At 39.1% G+C, this 23049-nt stretch overlaps 1 protein-coding gene across 1 annotated transcript in view; it reads right to left on the reverse strand.

Moving 5' to 3' along the window:
• Positions 1-23049, reverse strand: part of CNTNAP2 (contactin associated protein 2) — a 1020050-nt gene that overhangs the window by 77376 nt on the left and 919625 nt on the right. Inside the window, exons 17-19 of the mRNA XM_015618213.3 lie at positions 16037-16255; positions 13233-13469; positions 1394-1639 (exon numbers count right to left, since the gene is read on the reverse strand). Coding sequence (XP_015473699.1) covers positions 1394-1639; positions 13233-13469; positions 16037-16255 — 702 coding nt within the window. The remainder of the gene's footprint in view (positions 1-1393; positions 1640-13232; positions 13470-16036; positions 16256-23049) is intronic.

Below are 23049 nucleotides of genomic sequence, written 5' to 3' on the forward strand. Positions count from 1 at the left end.
AGCTGGTCTCTGCAGTAAGAGAAGAGCTGCTATTTGAGATTATAAAGCTACTGGGCTGAAACTGCCTCTAGTTTATAACCCAGAAGTGTGACAATGACCAGCATCTCCAAACCACGGTGTTTGTAAACACTCCAGACTGCAAACCAAACAAATTGGAGTTATGCCTTGAACAATATGGGCAATTGGTACAAAATTGAGCACATCAAGTAACACTTCATTGTTGAGATTATTACACTTGCTGCACTAAAATTCTTTGAAATTATACAAAGCATGAAATTTTCTAAAGAATACACCATTGACATGCATTGAATAAAGGCAAAATTACAACAGATTAGCACTGACACATAATTCACACAAGGGGCATTTTTGCTCTCACATTTAATTGTTGTTGATGGGTGACCGTCTGGACTTCCATGGAAATTTAGTATTATATTGTGAAATGAAAACCTGAGGTTACATTGGTAGAAAAGTATTGTCAGGAGTGGTTAATTGATATTCATATCATACTGCAGACAGATTTTTCTTTTCTAAACAAAAGTGAAGTGTCTGCTCTTCATAACACATTTAAATATTTGATTAAAAGGAAGATTGTTTGTAAAGGGAAATGCAGCCCCCACTTTTGATGAAAAATGGAAATATTCTGGCCCAAAAGAGCAGACTTAGACCTCTAAAACTATAGTTTAGTTGTGTGATGTTGAATTGCTCTCATGCACTGCCTTTCTTTCCCGTGAAGGGAAAAAAATGAATGGCATGTAGAATGCTCATATTATCCCATAAAAGAGAACAGTAGTAAAATCATCCTAATTATGATTTTCATGGGGCACTAAGGCACTATTTGGAATCAAAGTATATTCTGTTCATATAGAGTTTTAATACTGTAGCAGCAAATGGTCCATATCCAACCTTCATCCATCACCAAAATGTTTAGGACATTATATACTATATTACATGCATATTTTAGTCACCTCAGTGAGTATCCAGATTTTCAGAACAGGACATGGCACTTTCTAATGACTACCAGAGATATTGCCAGTTCAACTATTCAGGTGCCTTCATGTGGATGTCTATTTGTCCCCACCATAATACTGCTTTTAATACTGTTTTTAATACTGGTTCATGGCATGGGTCTGGCTGTTATAGCAGGTTTTTGGTTTCTTTTGTTTGTTTGGTTTTGTTTTGTGAGCGAGGAGTGGCAAAATAAGCACCACTAAACGGAACAGTTACATCAGTACCAAATCTAGTAGAAGCAGAATAGAGGTTCAGATTTCTAAGTGTTTTACTTTTACATGACAAGGGTGAAGAGACTTTCTCATTAGTTGAGAGCTTCCCCTGAGTGCCAGCCTGGTATTGTCAATAGTGCCTTCAGTGGAGAGAGCCCGGAGCAGGTTCTTACCAGTGGGGTTCACCAGCACAGCCATGAAGTCCGGGGTGTAGGAGCTGACGTACAATAACACACAAGGGGACTTGGTGGTGCTGAAGCTGAAGCTGAGCTCTTCTTTATTCAAGCTGAGGTCAGGTGCTGTGATCTCAGGATCTGCAGAACTCAAAAGTGTCCGGCTAACTAAATCCTTCATGCTAGTCCCTGGGGAGTGGAAGTTGTAACGAAGCCACATTCCTTCTTCAAAAAATGCTCCCACATCTTGAACAGAACAGGAAAAGGAGGATGAAAAAAGAAAGTTAAAATAAATGTGCCAACACCTTTTGGTTGAAACATATTACTGTGACTTGATCAGTACTAATCTGTGCATGTTTCTACTGCTGTATTTAAGCACAATATTTAGGTGAAGAGCCTCACTATTTTCCTACAAGAATTAAAAGAACAATCTCCATTTTATTCGTGGGCATTTGGACTCACAAAGCATAGGAAATATTTCCTTTGGGGCACACAGAAAGCCTATGCCTATATTTCATATCCATACTACAGACAAGAATAATTATGGTTTAAATTTATTCTCATTGAAATTTTGCGGTAAATAAGCTCCAAAGAAGGAGATACAAAGAAGAGTAGCTTAAAGAACACAGTAAACAAACAGCAGTCAAGGAAAAGGAAAAACAGCAGTTCCGGCCAACAAATTTGAGTGGATTTGGAAGGACCTCCCAAAGGAAGGATGGCAATTCTAGCCCCTAAAAGGACACAATGATTGTAAGTTATCCACTGCTAGCACAATCCTTCATGAGAACTCTGTAGCAAGGATGCTCTTATGAGAGTAAAAAAAAAATAACTAGGGAGTTTCACTCGGCTGGGAACAAGAGGCAAGGGATACCTTGCCTTGTAGATCCCAGGAGGTGCTATAGTTTTCAAACCAATCTGAGACAAGATATGGTGTTCCAACACTCCTGACAGAAAATAAACCTACTTTTGACAGAATTGATACTTTCAGCTGAAAGAGCACTAGTAGTGCTTCCCATAATCATGCAGTCTTGCCTCTTTCTCAACATTAAAATCATAATTCCAGGCTGATGTTCTTGCAGCAACAGCTGACTTTGGTAACCTCCTACAGGAATTACTGCACAATTGGCCACCACTGGTATCGTTATTCCACTGGGATCACTTGACTGACTTCCTGTGGCAGTCATTCACTTAGAGACACTAAATGGTACTGGGTCAGCTAAGTGCTGTCTGGGACAACATTGTGAAAGGAGATTTTAAAATAGTATGTGAACTTGATTAAGAAGGTGTGTTTATGAACATTTTGTAAGATACTAAATAATGATTAAAAATATTATAATCATATGAGTGTTGTATTTAAAGAAGGGTTATAAGAATTTCTTAAGGCTCCATAAACAGTCTTTAAGGAAAAGTCTTTCACTGTCTACTACCTTTGTACATGATGCAAAGTTGCCACAGTTTTGTGGCAAAATTCCCCATCTAAACAAGAAATGTATTGAGTTTTAGCATTTTGAGTCTTCACACAATTCTAAGCAAAGGTTTTATCTTAAAACACATAAAGGAAGATTTATATTTTTGAAGTCTTACACAATCACAAAGCAAGTTGGGAACGAGCCTTCAGAATTCATTCAGGGTAGATGAGCAGAGAATAGGTAAGAGGATAGGTAAAATTATAAAACTATATTGATGATTCTATCCAGAATTTTCCTAAATCTAATGCTGGAAAAGCCTTATGTTTTCTTGCTATCATATAAAAATTCATCCAAACTCAAAATATCACAGTGCTGTCACTAAATGGACATATAAAACACAGAGCCAAGCTATGGTCCTGAAATGCTATAAATAATTCGATCATTCTGATGGATTTATAACTGCAATTTTATAGGGGAAAAATTAAATTGCCCCGAAAAAGTTATGGGAGAGGCAATTTCATTTAACAACTATATTTTGCAGTAGTCTCAACTTTAGTGCTCCAGGATTAAAAGTGAAGGGCCCTGTCATGAAAAAATTCTCCAACTCATGATGCCTTCTGCCTTTAACAGTGGTGTAAGAAAGAAGCATCAGCACGCAAAAATCTAAAGCAGTAGCTCGGAGTATTTGCAAGATGGGCCTAAAAATATCCCCATGACCACTAATTTATTCTTCAGGCCCTGCTTCTGGTTCACACAAGCTGCTTCTGGGGCAGATGCCCTATCAATTACACCCGGCCGTGCCGGGTCCTGCCACTGCCACTGCTGGTGGGGACCGCAGCCCCCGTGGGGGCTCCACACACGCACACAGCACACTGATGCACAATTATGTTTGCCTCCAGCCTGATTACTGCTTCTCACGCCTTGCATTTCAGGAGTAATCTTTGGAATTGCCTGGCGCTATGCTTGCCCAGGGCCTCGCGCTCTGGGAATACTGGGACCTTCATTCCTGACCTCAGCACTGCTCTGGGGCTGAACTGGAGAGCGTGTGAAGCATTTTTCCAGAGCTGTAAATGTTATAAATTGCTATGTTAAATGTTCATTACTACAAAGAAAGCTTTAAGTAAATGGTGCTCTCTGAAATGGTATTCAGATTATTCTGCAGTTCTGTGAGGTGAATTTGATCATCCTTGTGGGTCCCTTCCAAATCTCAGTACTCTGTTCTGTGACTTTTTATTCCGAAAGGGTTTCGTGATGGAGCTGAGAATGTTCTGTATGTTTAACTTGATTTGTGCTGAGAAAATAATTTTCAATGTAGCTGTATTATTACAGGCATATAGGGTATTGTAATGAACCTTGAAATTCTCCTCACATGCACATCACCTCTTTTAAAAGGCAGGATAAGAGGAAGGTTCACTTTGGCTTTGTGAGTGTATTGGGCCTTCAACAGGAATATATTGAATTCTCTCAAGTTCCAGCTCATCAAAGAGGTTGGTGCACGTGATTATGCTCTGTACTGAAAGAAGCTGAAATCCTTGCAGCAGGAGTGGAAAGTGCTCAGCAACTCACAGGAGCAGGCTGTTTAAATGATTAGGATGTACTAAAAATAGCTAAAAGATAATTTTCTCTATCTTGAATGTGGGTATATGATGACTGGGAAATGCTGAGGGCTGACCAACAAAAAAGCTACCTACTTTTTAGGTCACAAATGGTGACCTTGAGGTTTACACTTGAGGTCACAAGTGTAGTATCGTTCTGAAGTTGTGCTAGAAGTATGGAAGTCCTTCATCCAGAAAACCACTCAAGCTCCCTGAATAAAGAGGGTCAAATGCAGCCCAAACCTGCTGCTGAAATGTGAGGGAAGTTTCCATGCACAACTCCCTTTTCTTCTGTAATATTTGAAATGCTATCTGAAAAGATGACTCTTGGGACATCAGGCATGAGGCATAGTAAAGGTTGCTCTGCAAACTGCCCTTTCAAGGCAGAGACCTTAGGGAAATGAATGTGGTGGTAACAGATCTGTTCTCTTCAGAGAGTAATACCTATATTTACACCAATATACAGTGCAGCCACTCTCTGTTGACAGACTTTTCAAATATAAACACTTTGGGCTGGCTTTGTACAGGAACCCAGAGCAGGACTTGTGGATCGCTAGAGACAATTTTATCAAGCAAGGTGTGTGTTTCCAGTGTGAATTGCACATACATTACAAAATTGTCCAGCTTCAATTCGGAAACGTGATCCAAAACTTCCACAGAAGAAGCACATGTACCTAGAACTGGAAATGTTATTTTGAAGGTTATGATTCTTTGGTCATCTCCACAGCCTTCCTCTCCCCACTCAGGTACTTTTATCTTTGTACACTCTCATTATGTCTGGGATCAGACATTGATCAGATGTTGAAAGACAGGAGGAAAAAGCCAAATAGCAACAAAAATCCCCATTTCTCCTACAAAATTTGCAAAGTCTCATGACATTTCTGGGCCGGTGCTGTAGACCTAAGAAAATGTGAGTTGGAATCTGATTCTCCTCTACTGCTTTTTACATCAGTGAAATGTGAACCAATGTTGGTTCTTCTGTTCTTAGGTAGATATGATGATTCTGTTAGCCATACAGGCACATAGAGAACTTGTCTTCTTTCTCCATAACCTTTTTCTCACCTCTGAAAAACAATGCCAGCATGGCATAGGTGTGGCTGAACACAACTTCAGCAGGATTTTTTTTATCTGGGTGCATATATATAAGAGATACAGAGCTCAGCAGTCTTTACAGCAATTGAGTTTGCCCTATGCTGGCAGCTGGGATGGGAATGTTAGTAGGAATTGTCATGAATCAAGAACCAGATATTACTCTTAATAAATAAAAAAGCTGCTGATCTGTGGAGCTACCAAGAAAAACCCCAAACCACAGTCCCAAACCCCACAATTTCAAGAGTGGCATCCTAAGAAGTGGAATCTCCCTTCTTTAGTAGGGCAGCTCTCACTGGCTCAAACTGCCGTCTCATATTTTTCCAAGTAAACTGGACCTGATTTCTGTCACCTTTTACCTGGATACCAAGGAGAAAGTAGTGTTGGTTATTTACTTAATGGGCATAATAAGGTATACCTGCCTTTCAGAAGCTGGAGACAAAATCCTGGCAATTATGAAGCCTGGCAAGGACATGAGAAATTGAGAAGGAAAAGACTCTCTCCTCTTTGTTTCACAAAGCTGCCTTGCAGCTGCAAGCATGTCCTTAATGCCTCCTTGGGCCTGCTCAGATTTGGTAAATTAAAATTATTACTCTGTGATGCTGCTTGCCAGTGCTCAAAGATATGTCTTCCCTGCATGGAGTTCTGGGTGTGAAAAGAAGTTTTTCCAAATCCTAAGCAAGGACAGTCACTGGAGACGTTCTAACACTTGGTGCATGTACAAAGATTCTTCAGACAAGGTTGATGGTTGAATAAAACCTATTTTTTTTTTGCATAATTTCCTTTCTTTTTTGATTTTACCTGTAGTAATGAATATTGAATATAGATTAACCAGAGCTTTATTGTTCCTCTTATGGCAAAAACTGTGCATGGGAGCACCTAAAATGGCCACATTTTTGGTCACAAAGACTAAGACTTGTTGGCTGAGATACCTTTTGGCCACAGGGCATCAGGAAAGGGTTAGAATCTCACAACTGTTGATCTGGGAGAGAATCTGAGGGCTCTGAAGGTGATAATGCTTACCATTTGTCTGGTTAGCTCACTCAACATTTTATTCTACCTTCAGGCACATTTTGTGTGTGAAATCAGGAAGTGGGGATTTAAAGTTATTGTTCTACATCCTCAGGTCTCATATTCTGGCTGCTCTTACTCTAATAATCTGTGATGCATGTTGGAACTTTCCACCAAAGTACAGCAATTGCTTGTGGACATTAATAGAATACAAACCTAGTGAGGACTTTCTTCTTCTGTATGAATGTATCAGCACTCAATATAAAAAAGGCTTTCTTGAACAAATGGCTCTCAGAATCGGGAGATATGCAAAATAATGAAAAAATAGTGAAACTGTGGGGTGTGATCATAAATTCATGCAAAGATTCCTGCTGCCTTCAGTAGAACAGGATGAGTGCCAGAGGAAATGCGGTTTAGACACCTGATTCATTACACTTTCAAGCCTCCCTAGCTGATGCCAACAGGTAGATTCTGCCAGGAAGCAGTTTGATATGCTTAAACAAGGCTGAGCTCTGAACCTACTTTTGTAATAACCCTATAAAACAGGTGTCATTTGTTCTACTTTTCTATACCTAGACAGAATTGTGCATGCCACAGAAAGCTGAAAAATATCAGGAAAATTGTAATTGCAGTTCATTCTGTATGATTTGAAAGTATGATAGATATTTGATCTGATGTCTGGGACGACAGACTCAGAGTAAGGGAATGGCAACAGATGCCATGTGTTTTCTGTTGTATCTAAATGACAAGCCAGCCCCATTTCTAGTGGAAATATCCGTAATGGTTAAGGAGACAACATCTGAACACCAACCTTTTCCCTGCCACCATCTAATAAAATTGGACGGATGAAGGAAATGTGATGTCAAGTGTACAACAGACCAGATTTCATAATTTCCTGCCAGGGAGTCTATGGAGGTGCTCTTTAAGCAACCTCAGAGGGAAACTTGCATCTTTGCAAAAGCCATTTGAGAAATATTAGAGAATGTCATTTGCTGATTGCACGGTGTTCAGAGCAACAACCTCGATAGGCGACACCTGGCTTCAATTCCTTCCTGTGCTACAGGTTTCCACTTTACTGTGAGCAGACCCTTCCTGCCCTCATTACCTTGTTCACTTTCTGCATTAGCATAATAAAAACATCTTCTCACATCACAGAGCTATTTAAGCATAAATGCCCTATCGTCTTGTGAGGTGCCAAAACTACTTCAGCAGCACACAGATGTATAAATATTGCACATGGGTGTCTGGTGTGAGACCTCAAACCTCTCAGCTGCCTTTGCACAGGCATGCAGCAGCCAGCAGTGTTGCTGGGGCTGCTTTACTTCCACAAAACATCTGCATTCAGTGGGCAATGACACTAAAGCAGGCCTATTTTAGTTGTCTGGCTGAGAAAGTTAATTGCATTTTCTGAGCCAGGACTAAGTATTTTTCTTTTTAACTTATCCCCCTGATTTATCTTTTTCCTGTGTATAAAATAAGGAATTCATGTTTTTTATAAGTAAGCTAACAATAATAAGGCTGATCATCAGTTTATACCCAGGCTGATATCTCTTTAAGACATGTAAGTACTATTGGGAAGATTTGTTTTTCTTTAAAAAAGAACAACATAGAAACAGGGAAAAACATAGGTTTTTTTTTCCAATGAAAGAATTGTTGCACTGAAGTGCAACTTTCAAAGCACTAGAGCATAACTGTGAATGTTTAATAGGGCAGTACAGACAGGACTGAAGAGTGGAATAGTTTAGAAAGTATATCTATTTTTTGTGAGTATATATATTTACCCAAAAGAGGCTAAAACCTGAGTCCTGAAGTATGATCTATAGGTAAAAAAGCCTGACTGCAGCATTCAGACTTACCAGAGTGAGAGCTTAACATTAACAACCTGAAGAAGATTTCTCATGCAAACTTCAGCTAACAGGTCACAATCACGTTGAAAATAGCACAATTTTTTGGAGTCTGGGAGGGAATGGTACCTTGATTTTCTGGATTCTGTGATTTTGAACTATGAAAATGAAGAAGTTAGTTACCTTAAAATACTCTAACAATCATGTCACCATTGCTTTCAACAAAACAATGCAATGGTTTTACAACCAGCAAAATAAAGGGAATTAAATGAGTATAACCATGGCAGAATTTGGAGGTGGTTGAGTGTCAGTCTGAGAGCTGGTGGAAGGCTGCAGAGCTGCTGCCCCCTGATATATCTTACATCCACTCAACCTGGTAAAACATTATTTTTTCTCTTTGAGAAATAGAAGAGAGCAGGAAAAAAAGGAAATCTAGCTGTGACAAATGTGACTTGTAAGAGCTTTCAGGGTTCATGCAAACACAAAAGCAAACATAAAGGAGCTCATTTTGGGCATTGTCTTAAGGATTGCAAGAATTCACACTGTGAATCTGAGCTTTACACCAAAGGAGGAAAGAAAAAAAGGGTATAGCATCTTCTTGCTGTTTGTTAATGCAAATTGAGTAACTGCAGAGAAACTGGAAAGCTCTGAATTTACCCTTCCAGCATACCTGAAGGCACATGAGTCATAGCAGCAGCTATTTAATATTTCTTAAATTTTTATTTTTGGTCTCACTCCTGGTGGGTGCAATTTCTTCTCCTACTGTTGTTCCACTGCATTTCAATACCAAAGGAGGAATGTTTTCTCCCTGGGGTTTGTCCCACATCAGAATGCTACCACATGCCCTGCACTTGACCTTTTTTTTTTTTTTATTTTTTTGTTTAAAGGGAGGAAAAAGTTTGTTTTTAGAGGAAGAAAAGTTAATTGTTTTCTCATCTTATGATGATAGGACAGCTGTGGGAGAAAAAAATAAAGAGAATTTATGCTTAAACAAAGGACAGGGAAAGGTCAGAAAGCAATCTGCAGGATGGCAGAAACAGTTCAGCTATTCCTCAGAGCAATTTCTCTGAGCAATGAAAGAAGTAAAACCAATTGCATGTGCCTCAAATACGAAACAAAAATACAGTTAAAATAGATGTCAGACTGCATTTTCATACTTCTTTTTGTCCTTGTAAAAAAACAGTGTATTTCCAGTCCACTACAACATCATTCACATTGTGATATGCTGCTAATAAGGCTGGAGACAATGCAATTTCTTGTCAGTCATCAGTCAGTGGCTCTAAGGACAGATTTCATCAGCAAAGAATCCACAACATACAAGGCCTCTTTGTTTTGTAAGGTGTGTTTATTACTCATGAACCATTGTATGGTGATTTCCTTATATCAATGTTTTTTCCCCTTTGATTTTCCCATCTCTTCTGCTAGCACTTTCAGTAGGCAACCAACCCCAAAAAGTCCACTGCAGGCAAGTGATTTCAATATCAAAATAAAGCTTTTGGATAAGGAAAGCTTCCTGTGGCAAATGAAAATCAATGGGAAGAGAAGTCTGTGCTATATTGTAAGGGTTACATTGTGCCACCTTTCACTCCAGCTGAGTAGCGTGTTTTTCTGGTAATATCTCATATTGGTTTGGATGGGATGTTGGGCACTATTGATTATCAAATCAACAGATCTATTTGGCCTGGAATATTTACTCATAGGAGTAAAATAATGAAACCTAGCCCTAGTCTATCCTGCCAAGCACTACCCATGTTATTTTCTGGCAGCCAGTGTGAATTCCTAGTGAAGGTGACAAAGGAAAATATTCTTGCTTGCCTCATATTAGACTTACCCAGCATTACAGCAACAGACAGCAACAAACCTGTGGTGCAGGTTATAAAAGTGACAGAGCAGTATTCAGCTCTGTCATTATAAAGAACAACATTCATTGAAAACAGATCATAGAGAATTTGAAAATCTGTTCATAGATGTTTCAGTGCTTTTGCAGAGGGAAAAGTGTCAAAGTGTTAATGAAAAAATGGATTGAAATATAAGAATTACAACCTCTTCATCAAAATCAATTAAAATACAACTTAGGCATAATTTTTATTTTTACAGAAAAAAGTCTCCAAAAACCTTTCCAATTTTTATAAATTTTAAAAATATTTTTTAAACTAAACCATACTTGGCTGTTTTGCCATTACTTTGCAGTTGTTATGTATGTTTTACCTTTGTTTCTGGAAACTACATTCATTCTTTTCTAACAGACCAAGAGGACACAGTATTAGGTTCCAGGAGCTGCTATTAGAAAGAAAATGTAGGACTCCCTTCTTTCACAAGTCTTGGAAGCTTGACAACACACATAAGTTGTTCCAGTACTTTACTTGATTTAATAGGCTTAATGCATGTTAAATTGACAATGTGAATGTAATGGGCTGTAAATGAACTGTTCTAAAGATCTCATTATCAGCATTGTTTGTTACAGAGATTTTACAATTATTTTAATCATAGGATGCCCCAAACCCAGTCTATTTTGTGTAATTTATCCTCTAGCTTTTCCCCCAGTGTCCCATTGTTCCTCCTGTAGGGAGGCCTCATGAACTCACCCACACTAAATCACACTTGGGGATATTCTAGATGAGTATGGCAGTCTTCAGCACTAGCAGATAGGAAATTGGAAATTTGCACATTGTACATACAATCAAACAGATTTAAAGAGCCATTTTTAGCCTGGAACAGATTTGATATTGAAAGCAGAGATCTGATGTCGTGTTTAAATGGCACAATACCGTATGGCACAGTAATCCCTGCACTCACCAAGAGTACTTTTCATGAGCACCAGCTCACAGCAAGTCTCACTTCATGCCCCCAGTATCGCTGTCAGAGCTCTGGGCCCTTGGCTGCACAGGGAGACTGATAAGGAGTATTACAGAGTATGATATTACTGCCTTTGCTATGGAAGTGCTTACAGGCCAGCCAAAACCAGGCTTTGCTTGTGCTAGGTGCCCAATTATTCCCCTGATGGTATGTTTTCATTCTGCTAGCCCCACACCCAGAAAAATCAAACATTTTAGCTTAGAGCTAGTTTTGATGGAAGGTTGGGGCTTACCTATCCAAAAGAGGAACAAAACCCTCACAAAAAAAAGTCAATGTGATGAGTTCAGGAAATACAGAAAAAGCTATAAAGTGAATTCAGTAACTATGGCATGGCATGGCAGTAATTATCTTTTTTTCTTTTTTTTTTTTTTTTGATTCAACACATGCAATCTGTAAGAGATTGACCCAATTCCCTCATGAATGGGTTTTCTCTACCATATAACTGCATTAGTGAACAGAAATACTAAATATGCATTACCATTATTCATGACAAACCATTTGCTAAATTAACTGAAATTACTGTATTCACATTCTCAGGAGTTGCTGATTGTATACAGTCCTGAACTGAATGGACATGTTTTATAATTTGCTTTTGAAGCAACACAGCATGGTGAAAGCTGATGAAATTCCTGCATGCAAGCACAGTGGAAGCCATTACCTAAAGAAGCAGCTGCTTCCCTTCTGCTAGAAATACATCATATTTATTGGAATTTATAAAATAATCATGCCAGAGATTCATCCTTATCTGGTGATGTGAATATTTGGTGATATGAAAAGAATCCCTTGGCTTTTAGAAGAGGGTGGTCCAGTAAATGAGCAACATCAGCAATGGGCAAAGCTTTGCTGTGACAGAACAAAATGAAAGTGAACATACATGGAATATAAATGAAAGTGGCTGAAGTGTGTGGGGGAGGAAATGCAGTCCATAACACAGCATCAGGTAAAAAGGCTGCCTATTTCTGTTATAAACTTTATGCTTCCTATAATGGTGGCTAAAAGAGAGCAGGGTATGGATATTTTCAAAATTATTCTCAGATTCTGACTTGGAAAAAACCCTGAGATGTTAGGAAAGAGTTGAAAACTGGAACATCAAAGGCCAAGTTCTGTCCCCTACAGCCAAATTAGCTTTATGAGGGGACTCTGGTGTCTGGTGACCTACACTGCCTGCAGGATTCCTGGTTCAGAGAGCAATGTAAAAGCAGAGGAGCACTTTATGAGGCTACAGGTTTCTTTAACATCAGAGATACTAATGAGAAGAGCCTTCACATTTATAGCTGAAATGTTGAGAAAGCTTTTAAAATAATTAGGAAAAGCAGTTGATTAGACAGTCAAACAAGAAAAGATAAATTAGTACTTTTCTTCTCAATTTTTGTTGTTGAGTCCCTTTTTCCCTTGCTCCTTGCCTTTCTTTCTCATGCAGACCATCTACAGTACATTGTTCTCTTACAATCATTGCTTTTGGAAATTCAGAACATATTTTAAGGATTTCCAAAGGACTGATACAAATGTGGGATCTCTGTCTTCCCTTATTTCCAGCAGGTTCAATCCCTTACCCAGTTTGAGGTACTAAAGGACTCGATGGATAAAATTTTTAAGCCAAATGATGGCTTCCCCATATGTAAGATATTCAACTTAAGCATCATACCTACATGTCTGAATGACTAGGTAGCTTTTGTTTAAATCCATGTTTTTCTTCTAAAGAAGTTACCATGACATTGTGCTATTTGGAATTTATGGTTCTCCATCCCAAGACTGTGGGGGGAACACCCTCTGCCAGACCTGCTGCTACTACAGGCATTCCTGATGCATTTTGTTGTGTTATATGATTTAAGCAGGTAACATAAGAGATGTGGTTTGAAATAGCCACATTTAAATATACACATGGGTGTATAATCTGACTTGCTAGCAAGAGGTATTAAACAGGATTTACTTGTTTATTTAATGAAGCTGAAGCATCGATTTCATCGCGGTTTTTTTTTTCCCTCTGGCAAACATCTCCCCCCTACTCTGCCTCCTGCACTGAGGTAAAATTTACCTTTTATGCAGAATGGCCCATCGTAGGCAGTTCTGGAGCAGTCACAGGAGTAGCCGTTGTATTTCTCCACGCACTTCCCGCCGTTGGCGCAATACATCCCGTAGCTCGTGCAGTGGCCAGAGCAGCCAGGCTTCACCCCGGGCGTGACTTTTGCTCTCTCCTCCAGGTCCAGCGTCACCCCGTTCATCCTCAGGGAGCGAATGCAGCCTAGGAAGCCTCGCTGACCTCCTGCTGCACCTGAGAGGGATTGTTGAACCGTGAGACAACGCTGAATGGATTTTATTGCTGATGCTTCACATTAAACATACTATAATTAAACATACTAAGCCTGTAACTTCATTATAAGGAGTTGCCTTGTCCTAATGACAATAAATCAGTGAAACTTAGCCCTTTGATATCATACCATTAGCAAGCATAAATAGCAATTTGTTATCAGTGCTTGCTTTATACTGATTAGACATTTGAGATTCTAACCCTACACTGTAAGATATCCTTTAATTTCAACTTCAATGTTTTTAGAGATAACAGTGGAAGAAATGAGCTTGGTTCAACTGCTGAGGTGTAGCCTTTCTCTCCTAATGATTCATAATGGTGGGTGCTAATAATAATGCCTTAATATGCTATGCAGCGTTACATTTTTCAAAGCCACAATGGGCAAAGGAAAAAGGAGTCAAATCCCAATTCTCAGTTACAATAGGAAATATTCACGTTAATTTCCAAGAAACATCATGTATACTATTTACTTATCAGAGCATAAACTGAAAGATGGAACACTGAAAAACATTTGAAAATCTGGGTTGAGATGTTTTTTTATAGCAGTTAATAAGAACTGTTCTTTTTCACCCCTAGTAAACACTCACTGGAAAAATGTGATTCAGCTAGGAAAGCCCTATCTGAGGCTGGACTAGAAACAACAATGAAAAAAAACTGAACTAAAAAATGCGAGTAAATAACGAGTGCTGGCATCTTTTCTGCTCATCCCTCCTCTCTTTGATTACTGCAGTGCTGCAGGTGCTTGAGAGACCCTGAGGAGATCTGAATGCTCATCACCACGGGGCACAGAGACTGATATTTACCTGAGTGGGGAAGAGGGCTAAATACAAACCAGAGAGGACTGCTTCAAACCACGTCCTGGTAACTGGATGATTTGGAGTAGGAGCTGGCAAGGCCTGGTCTCTGCTGAGAGTGCATGGCAGAGGGTGTTCTGGTGTGTATATATGTCTCATACACACTGCAGAGATGAAAAACCTTCTTTCCCCTCTCAGGGACTGTCCTAGCCCCTAGGATGCAAAGTCATCACACCTCAGGCCACCTTGCTCACCCAAAGAATAGATATTTATTCTACAGAAAATGGGAAAGGAAGAACCAAAACAATTCTTGTTCAGCGTTACCCTCCAGGGCCCCAATATTTAGGTATTCATTCTGGGCACTCCAACTCAAATCCATCCTAGGGCTGACTCCAGGTAAAGTTTAAAGCAGTTCTCTGACATATGTGCTCCAATCACCAAGTATTATGAAATAGATGTAATTCAGACAGAAAAAAAATCTGGTGCAAATTATGACATTCTTCTTTTGGCAATAAAGGTACTTAAAAACATTGCTGGTGTTACAGTCAATTCAAAACTAACAAATAAAATCATCATTATCAACAATTCTCAAAGACCTAAGCTAGGTTAAAAAAAAATAAAAATTCAGCTCTTCCTGTTTGCAGCAAAAGGCTGGGTATTTTTTTTAAAGGTTAAGTGTTCCTCTTTTAAACAAACTTCATCTTCCAGCTTATTTTGAAACTGCCATTTACCGGGATCACAGCAGCAAAGGAGAATCTGAGCTTGTAAATAACACCTGCACATCTGGTGACACATTATACACAGTTTGTAGTGACACTGGGCTGATTACTAAGGCAATGAAGGCTTTAAATATCATTTTAACTCATTTGAGTTGTTGAATGCTGACTAACATGGAGAAAAAAGATTTTCTTTTTTCTCTTTTCACTTCCTTGTTCTCTTGTAACAGATATCTAGAGGAGTATGAAAGTGCTTCTTTGCTCAACATTTCATGCAGTTCTGATTCCAGCTAATGACACTTGGCATGTCAGCACTTCGCAGCCCCGCAGCTAACAGTTGGAGAAACACAAATGCTGTTGGAATAGCCTGCCCCAAAAGTAGTGGAAACCAGTAGCTGCAGAAAGCAGCTGGACTAACTTGGTTCCAGGGAATGCATTTGTGTAACACTGTGTGGTACTTTCCTACATCAAATGAGTAAATAGCCTGCAGGACGAGAGGGAAAAGACTGCAGTGAGAGTTGTGAATGAAAAAGTATGGCCAATGATCAAATCTAAAGAGGCTGGAAGTGCTGCTGAGGCTAGGATGGGCACTGCAGGCACATGAGGTCCTGGCAAGAACTCTGCAGAAGTTTTCACTTCTGTGGTGGAAAAGTGTGTGTGTCTGGGAAGAGACTCTCAGTAAAAAAGGAGTTTGGCACTGCAGTCTGCTGGAGGCACTTTCAGCCAGGAGATGCAGGTGGAGGGAGACAAAAAGGACAAGTTTCTAATGCACAGTATTTTTTTCTTAGTTGATCTTTGTATTTCTGTAATTATGGACATGTTTTTCTTTTATTTATTTATTTATTTATTTAGTTAGTTAGTTATTTTCTGTTTTTCTTTTTCCTCCTCCCCCACTTTGCTGTCACACAAATGCTCGAGGAGCACAGCTTCCCACATTCACCAACTGCTGCTGGCCAGACACGAGGCAGAAGAACGTTCAGCACGGTGAGAGCGAAGCCCAGCCGCCCCCTCTGCGCCTTACCAACATAGAGCTGGCTGTACAGTTCCAGCCGCGTGTGTCCTTCTGTCGGAGCTTTCCTGACCTCCAGGGGCAGCTGGTCCACCTGCAGGCTGGCCTGCTTGACATTCCTCTCGGCGTTGACCCGGTGCCATTGGTCATCGTTGAGCGGGTTGGGAGATCTCACCACGATTTCCACCGGCCCGTTTCCCACATCGAATGAAAAGGAGACCTCGGTAGCGGCTGAAATAGCAGGCAAAAAGTGTCCACAGTTTGTAATTGTAATTAGTGTAAACACATTCACTCACACTTCCCAAAGAGTAAGGAGTCAGATCAAATAGAAATGTGTGCTGCTAAGTCATCTTTCTGAATTTGTAAGCACGTTCAGTTCCTTCTAACTTGAGTAGGAGTGCAACTTTGAGAAAAAGGTATCAGCAGACCCTCAACCAATTGCATTAATCTTTGAACTCTGCAGCTTTCCAGTTTATATGGGGTTTTTTTAAGGAATAAGCATTTTGATAAAAAAAAATGATGGAGAAGTCTAAATTATTTTTGATTTTGAGGGGCAATTAATTCTTGCAATGAACTAATGATGCTGTGATTAAGATCCATGTGACATTTTAAAAGAAATGGATCTTTACTAAGTCCTACAGTGTTCTGTTTATGATTAAAACCATATCTAGAAATTTTACAAATGTCCATTAAGCCCTACTAGACATTCCTTCAGGTCATCCTTGGCAAATATATAATTTATAACTATAGTTGAATATTGAGTGTTCTTAATATAAAAGTTATTTTTAATAAAGTAGTATAATTATGTCTTTCCAATTGAGATTTAGATTATATATCTTTGGGCTGCAAATTCTATTCTGGTGGCAAAACATCAGATTAAAGGGTTAAAAGAGAATGGATTATCAATTACAGCATTCACAAATGAGGATACCAGACAGAAGTAAAGACAAACAAGAGTTCAATTTAATTTGGCTTTTCTACACACAAAATAAAAGAGCCAGAACTCCTTTTTAATTCCCTTCGAAGATCTCGGGTGCCCAATTAGGGTCTACATGTTCCAGTACAGCTGTGGTTTCTGGTTAGGTTGAATTGATAATGCACTCTTTTAAAGCTCTTGTTCAGCTAGGCTATTAAATTGGGGTAAAAACACCACTCCATGTTCATTATCACTAACAATGCTGATAAATAGTGGGAAATATTTTTGTACATGGCCTAATAGATTTTCACAAGGTTATATCAGATTGACTTGACAGCATTTTTAAGAAAACTGAACAGATAGAAATAAATTTTTAACAGAAAATGTGTTTTCAACCCAAATTTATTATATAATTGATTTTTTTTTTTCCAAATTGTCTACATCTAAAATAAAAAGAATTGAAAAGCTGTTGTTCTTTCTGTTCTTTGCTGAATAAAATAATTTAATTTGTTGAATGAACTCCCTTTTATAAGTCATGGATTTAGTCTGTTTGGCCTTTTGCACTTTACAAGGCACAAAATTTGTATAAGCCAAAGCTTGCTGTTACAGAAATAAAGATGTTTAGTTTTAATGTTATTATGTTTTGTAACTTCAGTGGTTCTGCCAATAAACCCAGGCAAAGTAGGAATTACAGTAAAACCTCTCCAATACTTAAATTGTATGTTGTGTTCAAGTCTGTTTTCAAGTGTGTGTGTTTAATTCTACTTCAATTTTGCTTTGAAGAACCGCCTCAGATCTCTTTGCTGTCAGGCTTGAATAGCTTCCCAAAAGCTGTCTGTCAACAAGACTGTAAAATAAGAACCTCTTAGCAGACTTTTTCTCTTACTCTGAGGCAGCTGATGACATTGTCAATATTGCTACTGTGTACCTTGACTATTATCCATTCAGAATTTTTGAAAACCTCCACAAGAATGCTTCTTTGTTTGCAAACCTTTAGTCTTCTGGATAGAAGTTTTCCCAAAGTTTCTAAAGGAAAGTCACTCTTCTTTTAAAAGGGGAAGAAAACTGGCAAATAAAGATATTGAGTAGAAGCTCTGTGCCTGCATAGTCTATGCATGGCTTTAAACTAAAATTTGTATCACAGCCTAAAATATATGGAATTAAATTTGTACTTTTTGGAGAAAATTGGTCCCCTTGAAATGAGTACCAATTGAATAAATTTATATTATATTTTTATATTTAATCTTATAGTTAGGGAAATAATAACTTTTCAGCAAAATCTTCTCATCATAGGCCATTTTCAGTGCATGTACCTGCTGAGATGCTGGAAGTTAGAGGAAATAATACTGCATCTATGGACTTCCTGACCCTTCTTCAACCAATCTAAAAACATGATTCTCATACCAAAGGCTTTTTCAAGGCTTTCTTTCGCACCAAAAATGAGGAAACATATTTGCTACACTGATGGACTGAAAAAAATCCGTGAAATATGTTAATGAAAAGAGCTTCATAGATGGGCAGAGGCTGCAAACAGGATGTCTCACATGCAAGTTATGTTTCTGGATCTGACTCTTCATTCTTAGTTCCATTTTCAGTCTATGGAATAGGTACTTTCCAACCAGGGACATCTCTAGGTAAGATGACAGGTCTTGACAGAAATGGATAATATCTGACCACAGGCACATTAGTCAGAAAATGAAGACAAAAGAAATTTCACACCCCCAAAAATGAGACAGGCAACCTGGTGACAACCGACAAGCAGAAGGCTGAGGTACTCAACATTCATTTTTTGTCTCCGTTTTTACTGGCAATTGTTCTTCCCACATCTCTTGAGACCCTGAATACCAAGGCTGTGAGAATGAAGAGTTCAAGGTCTGCTTTGAGCACGCTGTGCTGTCCCAGCTCCTTCTTTTTCCCCTTTGTCAGCTTTACTGCTGAGCAGGGTGTTATTCTTTGGGTCAATGATCAACTGTCCTGGCCGTGTCCTTTTCCAATGCCTTTGCTAACCTCAGTCTCCTGCCAGGGACAGACAGAGAGCTTTGGCACTGTGCAAGCACTGCTCAGCAATAGGCAAAACAGTGGTGTGGTATCAGTGCTGTTCTAGGCACAAATCCAAAACACACCACCACATGGGCTGCTGAGGAGAATACTAACTCCACCTCAGCCAGAGCCAGGACAACATCCAATTTGTTCAGAAGTTCAGTGTAACTTCTGATATAGAAGATTGGCAATTATTTAGCTTTTTTCCCTAAATAGGCTAAACTTTGCACTCTGTGTCTACACATACAGTCCTTACATAATAAAATCTCTTCGACTCAAGTACATCTTTGACTGATGTGACAGTGGTGTTATTTTGTCAGTCATTTGAATAGGGTGATTGAAAAAATATCTAACATACATGTGCATATGTGAGTATTTACTCACAATGACTGACCCAGCACAGAATTTTTTCAAAAAGGTGTAGGAAATGAGCTGCAAAAAAATGACCAGAGGTTTGTACTGGCCACTTTTTAGTGAGTTTTAGTGAGTAATGAAGTGAGTTTTCCTAATAATAATTTTATTTTCTAGTCTACCAAATACCATTAAAACCCAAGCCAATTTTTCTAAGAAATGAGAATAATGATCAGACTTTGAACAAATATCTGAATTGCCTAATTAATAATAATAAAAAAAAATAATTAATGTGGGTTTTAACTTATTCAGTCAGTACAAGGTTTTGTGATGAAAATTTCATAAAATTGAACAAGGGTGAATTTTTTTATGTACTCCTGCTGCATAAATTCACTCAATACACTGAGTTTTGTGGCTTAGTTTTACCCTTTCTGTGCCTTGTGCAATTACATATAATTAAATCTGAACACGTTTCTCTCATCGATTCAATTTTCTAAGGTCTCAGGATGTTGTCAGCCATCTGTTCAGAACACAGAAGAGCAACTTTGGCAAACAAAATGCCCTTCTCCCTCTGTTCTGTATTGTTTTTAGCTCTATTCAGGTCTCACCATTTCCTGATCTTAAATCTATGAGGCATTTGCCCATAAAAATGAAGGAGTACAACTAAAACACTGTGCAGAAAGATCTGGATAGGGCTGGAAGAGTGTTCTGACAAGAATCTGTGAAGTTCAGCATAGACAAGTATAAGAAGGACCACAAAGATGATCAAAGCACCTGGAAGCCTATGGAGGAAAACCTGAGAAAACTGTGTTTGTTTAGCTTTGAGAAAGAAGGCTTGAGGGAGACCTTATCACCATTATTATGGTATTTAAAGGGTGGCTACAAAGGAGACATCCTTTTAATAGGAAGTCACATGGAAAAGATGAAGGGTAATGGGTACAAGTTAGTCCTGGGGACACACAAGAGGCAAATTTTTCACAATGAGAATAACCAGCCACTGGGAAAATGTCTTCATGGAAGTGGTAGGTTCCCCTACAATGGACACTTTTAAGATTCAGCTGAACATGGTGCTAGGACATTTTGTCTAGACTGTGCTTTTTTTAAGGAAGGGTGGACCACATGATCCTTAAGGCCCCCTCTGACCTGGCATGCTATGATTCTGTGAATCTATGATTCTGTGATTACATTGTCTGTAGGATTCCATGTTTCTTGTGTCCTTCCTTTCAAGGCTTTCTGGTAGATATGCTTTAGTTAAACCCGTGTTCTGAGGATCAGCTGCAGGGGAAACAGACACTTCTGTGTCCTTTGCTATGCAGAAGGTCAGGTTAAATGAGCTGATAAACATTTCTGGCATTCGAGATCTATGACCAGTTAGGTCTCCCATTTTCTTTGAACTCCTTGTATTTCAAGTATCTTTTTTCTCCCCTGTTTTCTAGTTTGAAGTTAGTGGATGAATTTCAGACTAGGATCTCTAGTCTGAGATGAGGCTGTCAGCAAAGAAAGAATTGATAATGGATGGGTAGGTACTCACAAGATGCTAAGCAGTAGGTGGATGTTCTCAAGACTCATAAACTGTGAAAAAAAGAGGAAAGGGATAACAACCCTCCTCTCAATCCTCTCTATAATGTACACCCATCTCTATTTCTCTCCTTCTCCCCCATTATCCTTTCTTTGAAACATAGTTTCTTGATCTCCCTTGTACTTTGTTTCTCTTACCTCTCCTGATGTATTTTTACATCCTTCAAATGTGACTGACTGATGTTTTAGTTGACTTACATGAAAGGGAAGAGGATCTAACTTCATTAGAATCCTTTTGAAATCCCATTCTTAGAACATAAATGCTGTGTTACGTATAGAATCAGAGTTCACTCACTTGGCTGTAAAATAGTTTACAACAAAAAGCTATAAACTGTAAATGATTCTGCCAGACAGATATTTGTTCTGAGAAAACAACAGCTTGAAAATATTGTATCTCTGTAAGGCAACAACTGCCAAACTTCTTGGACAGTTTGTTTGTAGATACACCTCTGACAAAGGGCTCACTGTCTGAACCTGTAGACAGAATTCAGTGATATAATTGAAAATGAAAGAAAACTTAATCAAAGGAGAGATATGAGAGATATTTCTAGAGCCAGTGGTCTATGTATCTTTATATGAAATCTATCAAATGGTCAAGATCAGGTCTGATATACGTAGTTATTGAAATTCTTCCCACTGCCTTTAATAGACTCTGGATAGAAAAGAAGGCATCCTAGAATTTGAAAGTAACTATCTTGTCCATCTTTCCCATTTATACTCATATTTGAGTTTAAAGATAGTTTCACAAAGTCATCGCTAAATTACCTTCCCTGGTGCCCTCATTTGCACAGGACTGAGAGAGGCCATGCCAATGCTGACATGGAAACAACACTGGTAGGTTGCTCCTGGCTGCCAGAAATAGGTGTAAAGGGCTACAGATGCTACCCTGGAGTGCCATATTGGAACACAGGACCTGCTTTAAGGAGGCCACTTCTCAAAGGACACAACTTAAAATTAAAGCTACCAAAGCAACATAACAGAGAAAAATTGTTGATGCAAGTTGCTTGACTGCAATACAGGAATTACTGTGTACTGTTAATAATCAGGTAGTTGTCAAAAATCATGACTGTATTTACAATAATGGGACTAAGCATCTGGATGGCTTCATCATTTATCTAATTCCCAAATGAAAAGTCCATTTGAACTAATGAGCAGAAGCTTCATTCATTTGACCAAATGACAGTGCACATCCATGCCCAAGACTTCAGTGATCCCTGAGATGAGTGCCAAATGAACCAGCTCTGGAAGCTGCACACTGCATCAGCATGATGCTGTGCCAACAGTAATTAGTTCTAATGAGAGGCTATACTGCACCGAGGATCAATCCCAGCATAGCTGAGTGCTGATTTATGTGGACATGCTGTATCTTTCTCAGAAACAGCTCAGGTATCTAACATAAGGACTCATTGTACAGACTAGACACATTCTATATTTGCCAGTGGGTTACAAGTAAAATAAGTAAAAATAATGGAACTTTACATCTTTTTCAATCCTATGCAGCCATTTATGTAAGTACCAAGAAGGAAGAAAGAGTGAGTAAAGCTATTGCTTTGATTTAACATTAATAAGACCCACTTCTCATGTGTAAATCCATCCACAAGATACAGGAAGGGCTCAGCCTCTCTCTGAACCTTTAGAACAAGCTGAGATTCTGTAGGAAATGAACAATCCATCTAGGTCTGTGATTCACCAGTGTAAGCGAGTGAACCGGGGACATCAAGATTGGCGACAACCTGGGCTCAAGGGATCATGCACAGGAGGAGTTTGTAGTCCTGAGATATATGGAACAGCTGAGGAGTAAAGTTAGGGAAACTTTAGGAAAAGCAAACAACGTCTTCCAGCTCTAGAAGTAGATATTTAATAGGATTCCCAGGGAGACTGCCCTCAGGGACAGGGAAGCAGAGCAGAGCTGGCAGATCTTCAAGGAAGTCTTCCATAGAGCACAAGAGCCGGCAATCCCCAGGAGCAAGAAATCAGGCAGGGAAAATGAGAGATGGGCACAGCTGAGTAGGGAACTGCTGGTCAAATGAAAGGGAAACAAGCAAATGCACAGAAAGTGGAAACAAGGACAGGAAACCTGGGAAGAGTACAGAGATGAAATACAGCTGAGGAAGGCCAAGGTAAAATTGAGGCTGACAAG

This window comes from Parus major, chromosome 2 (assembly GCF_001522545.3).
Source record: "Parus major isolate Abel chromosome 2, Parus_major1.1, whole genome shotgun sequence".
Classification (NCBI taxonomy): domain Eukaryota; kingdom Metazoa; phylum Chordata; class Aves; order Passeriformes; family Paridae; genus Parus; species Parus major.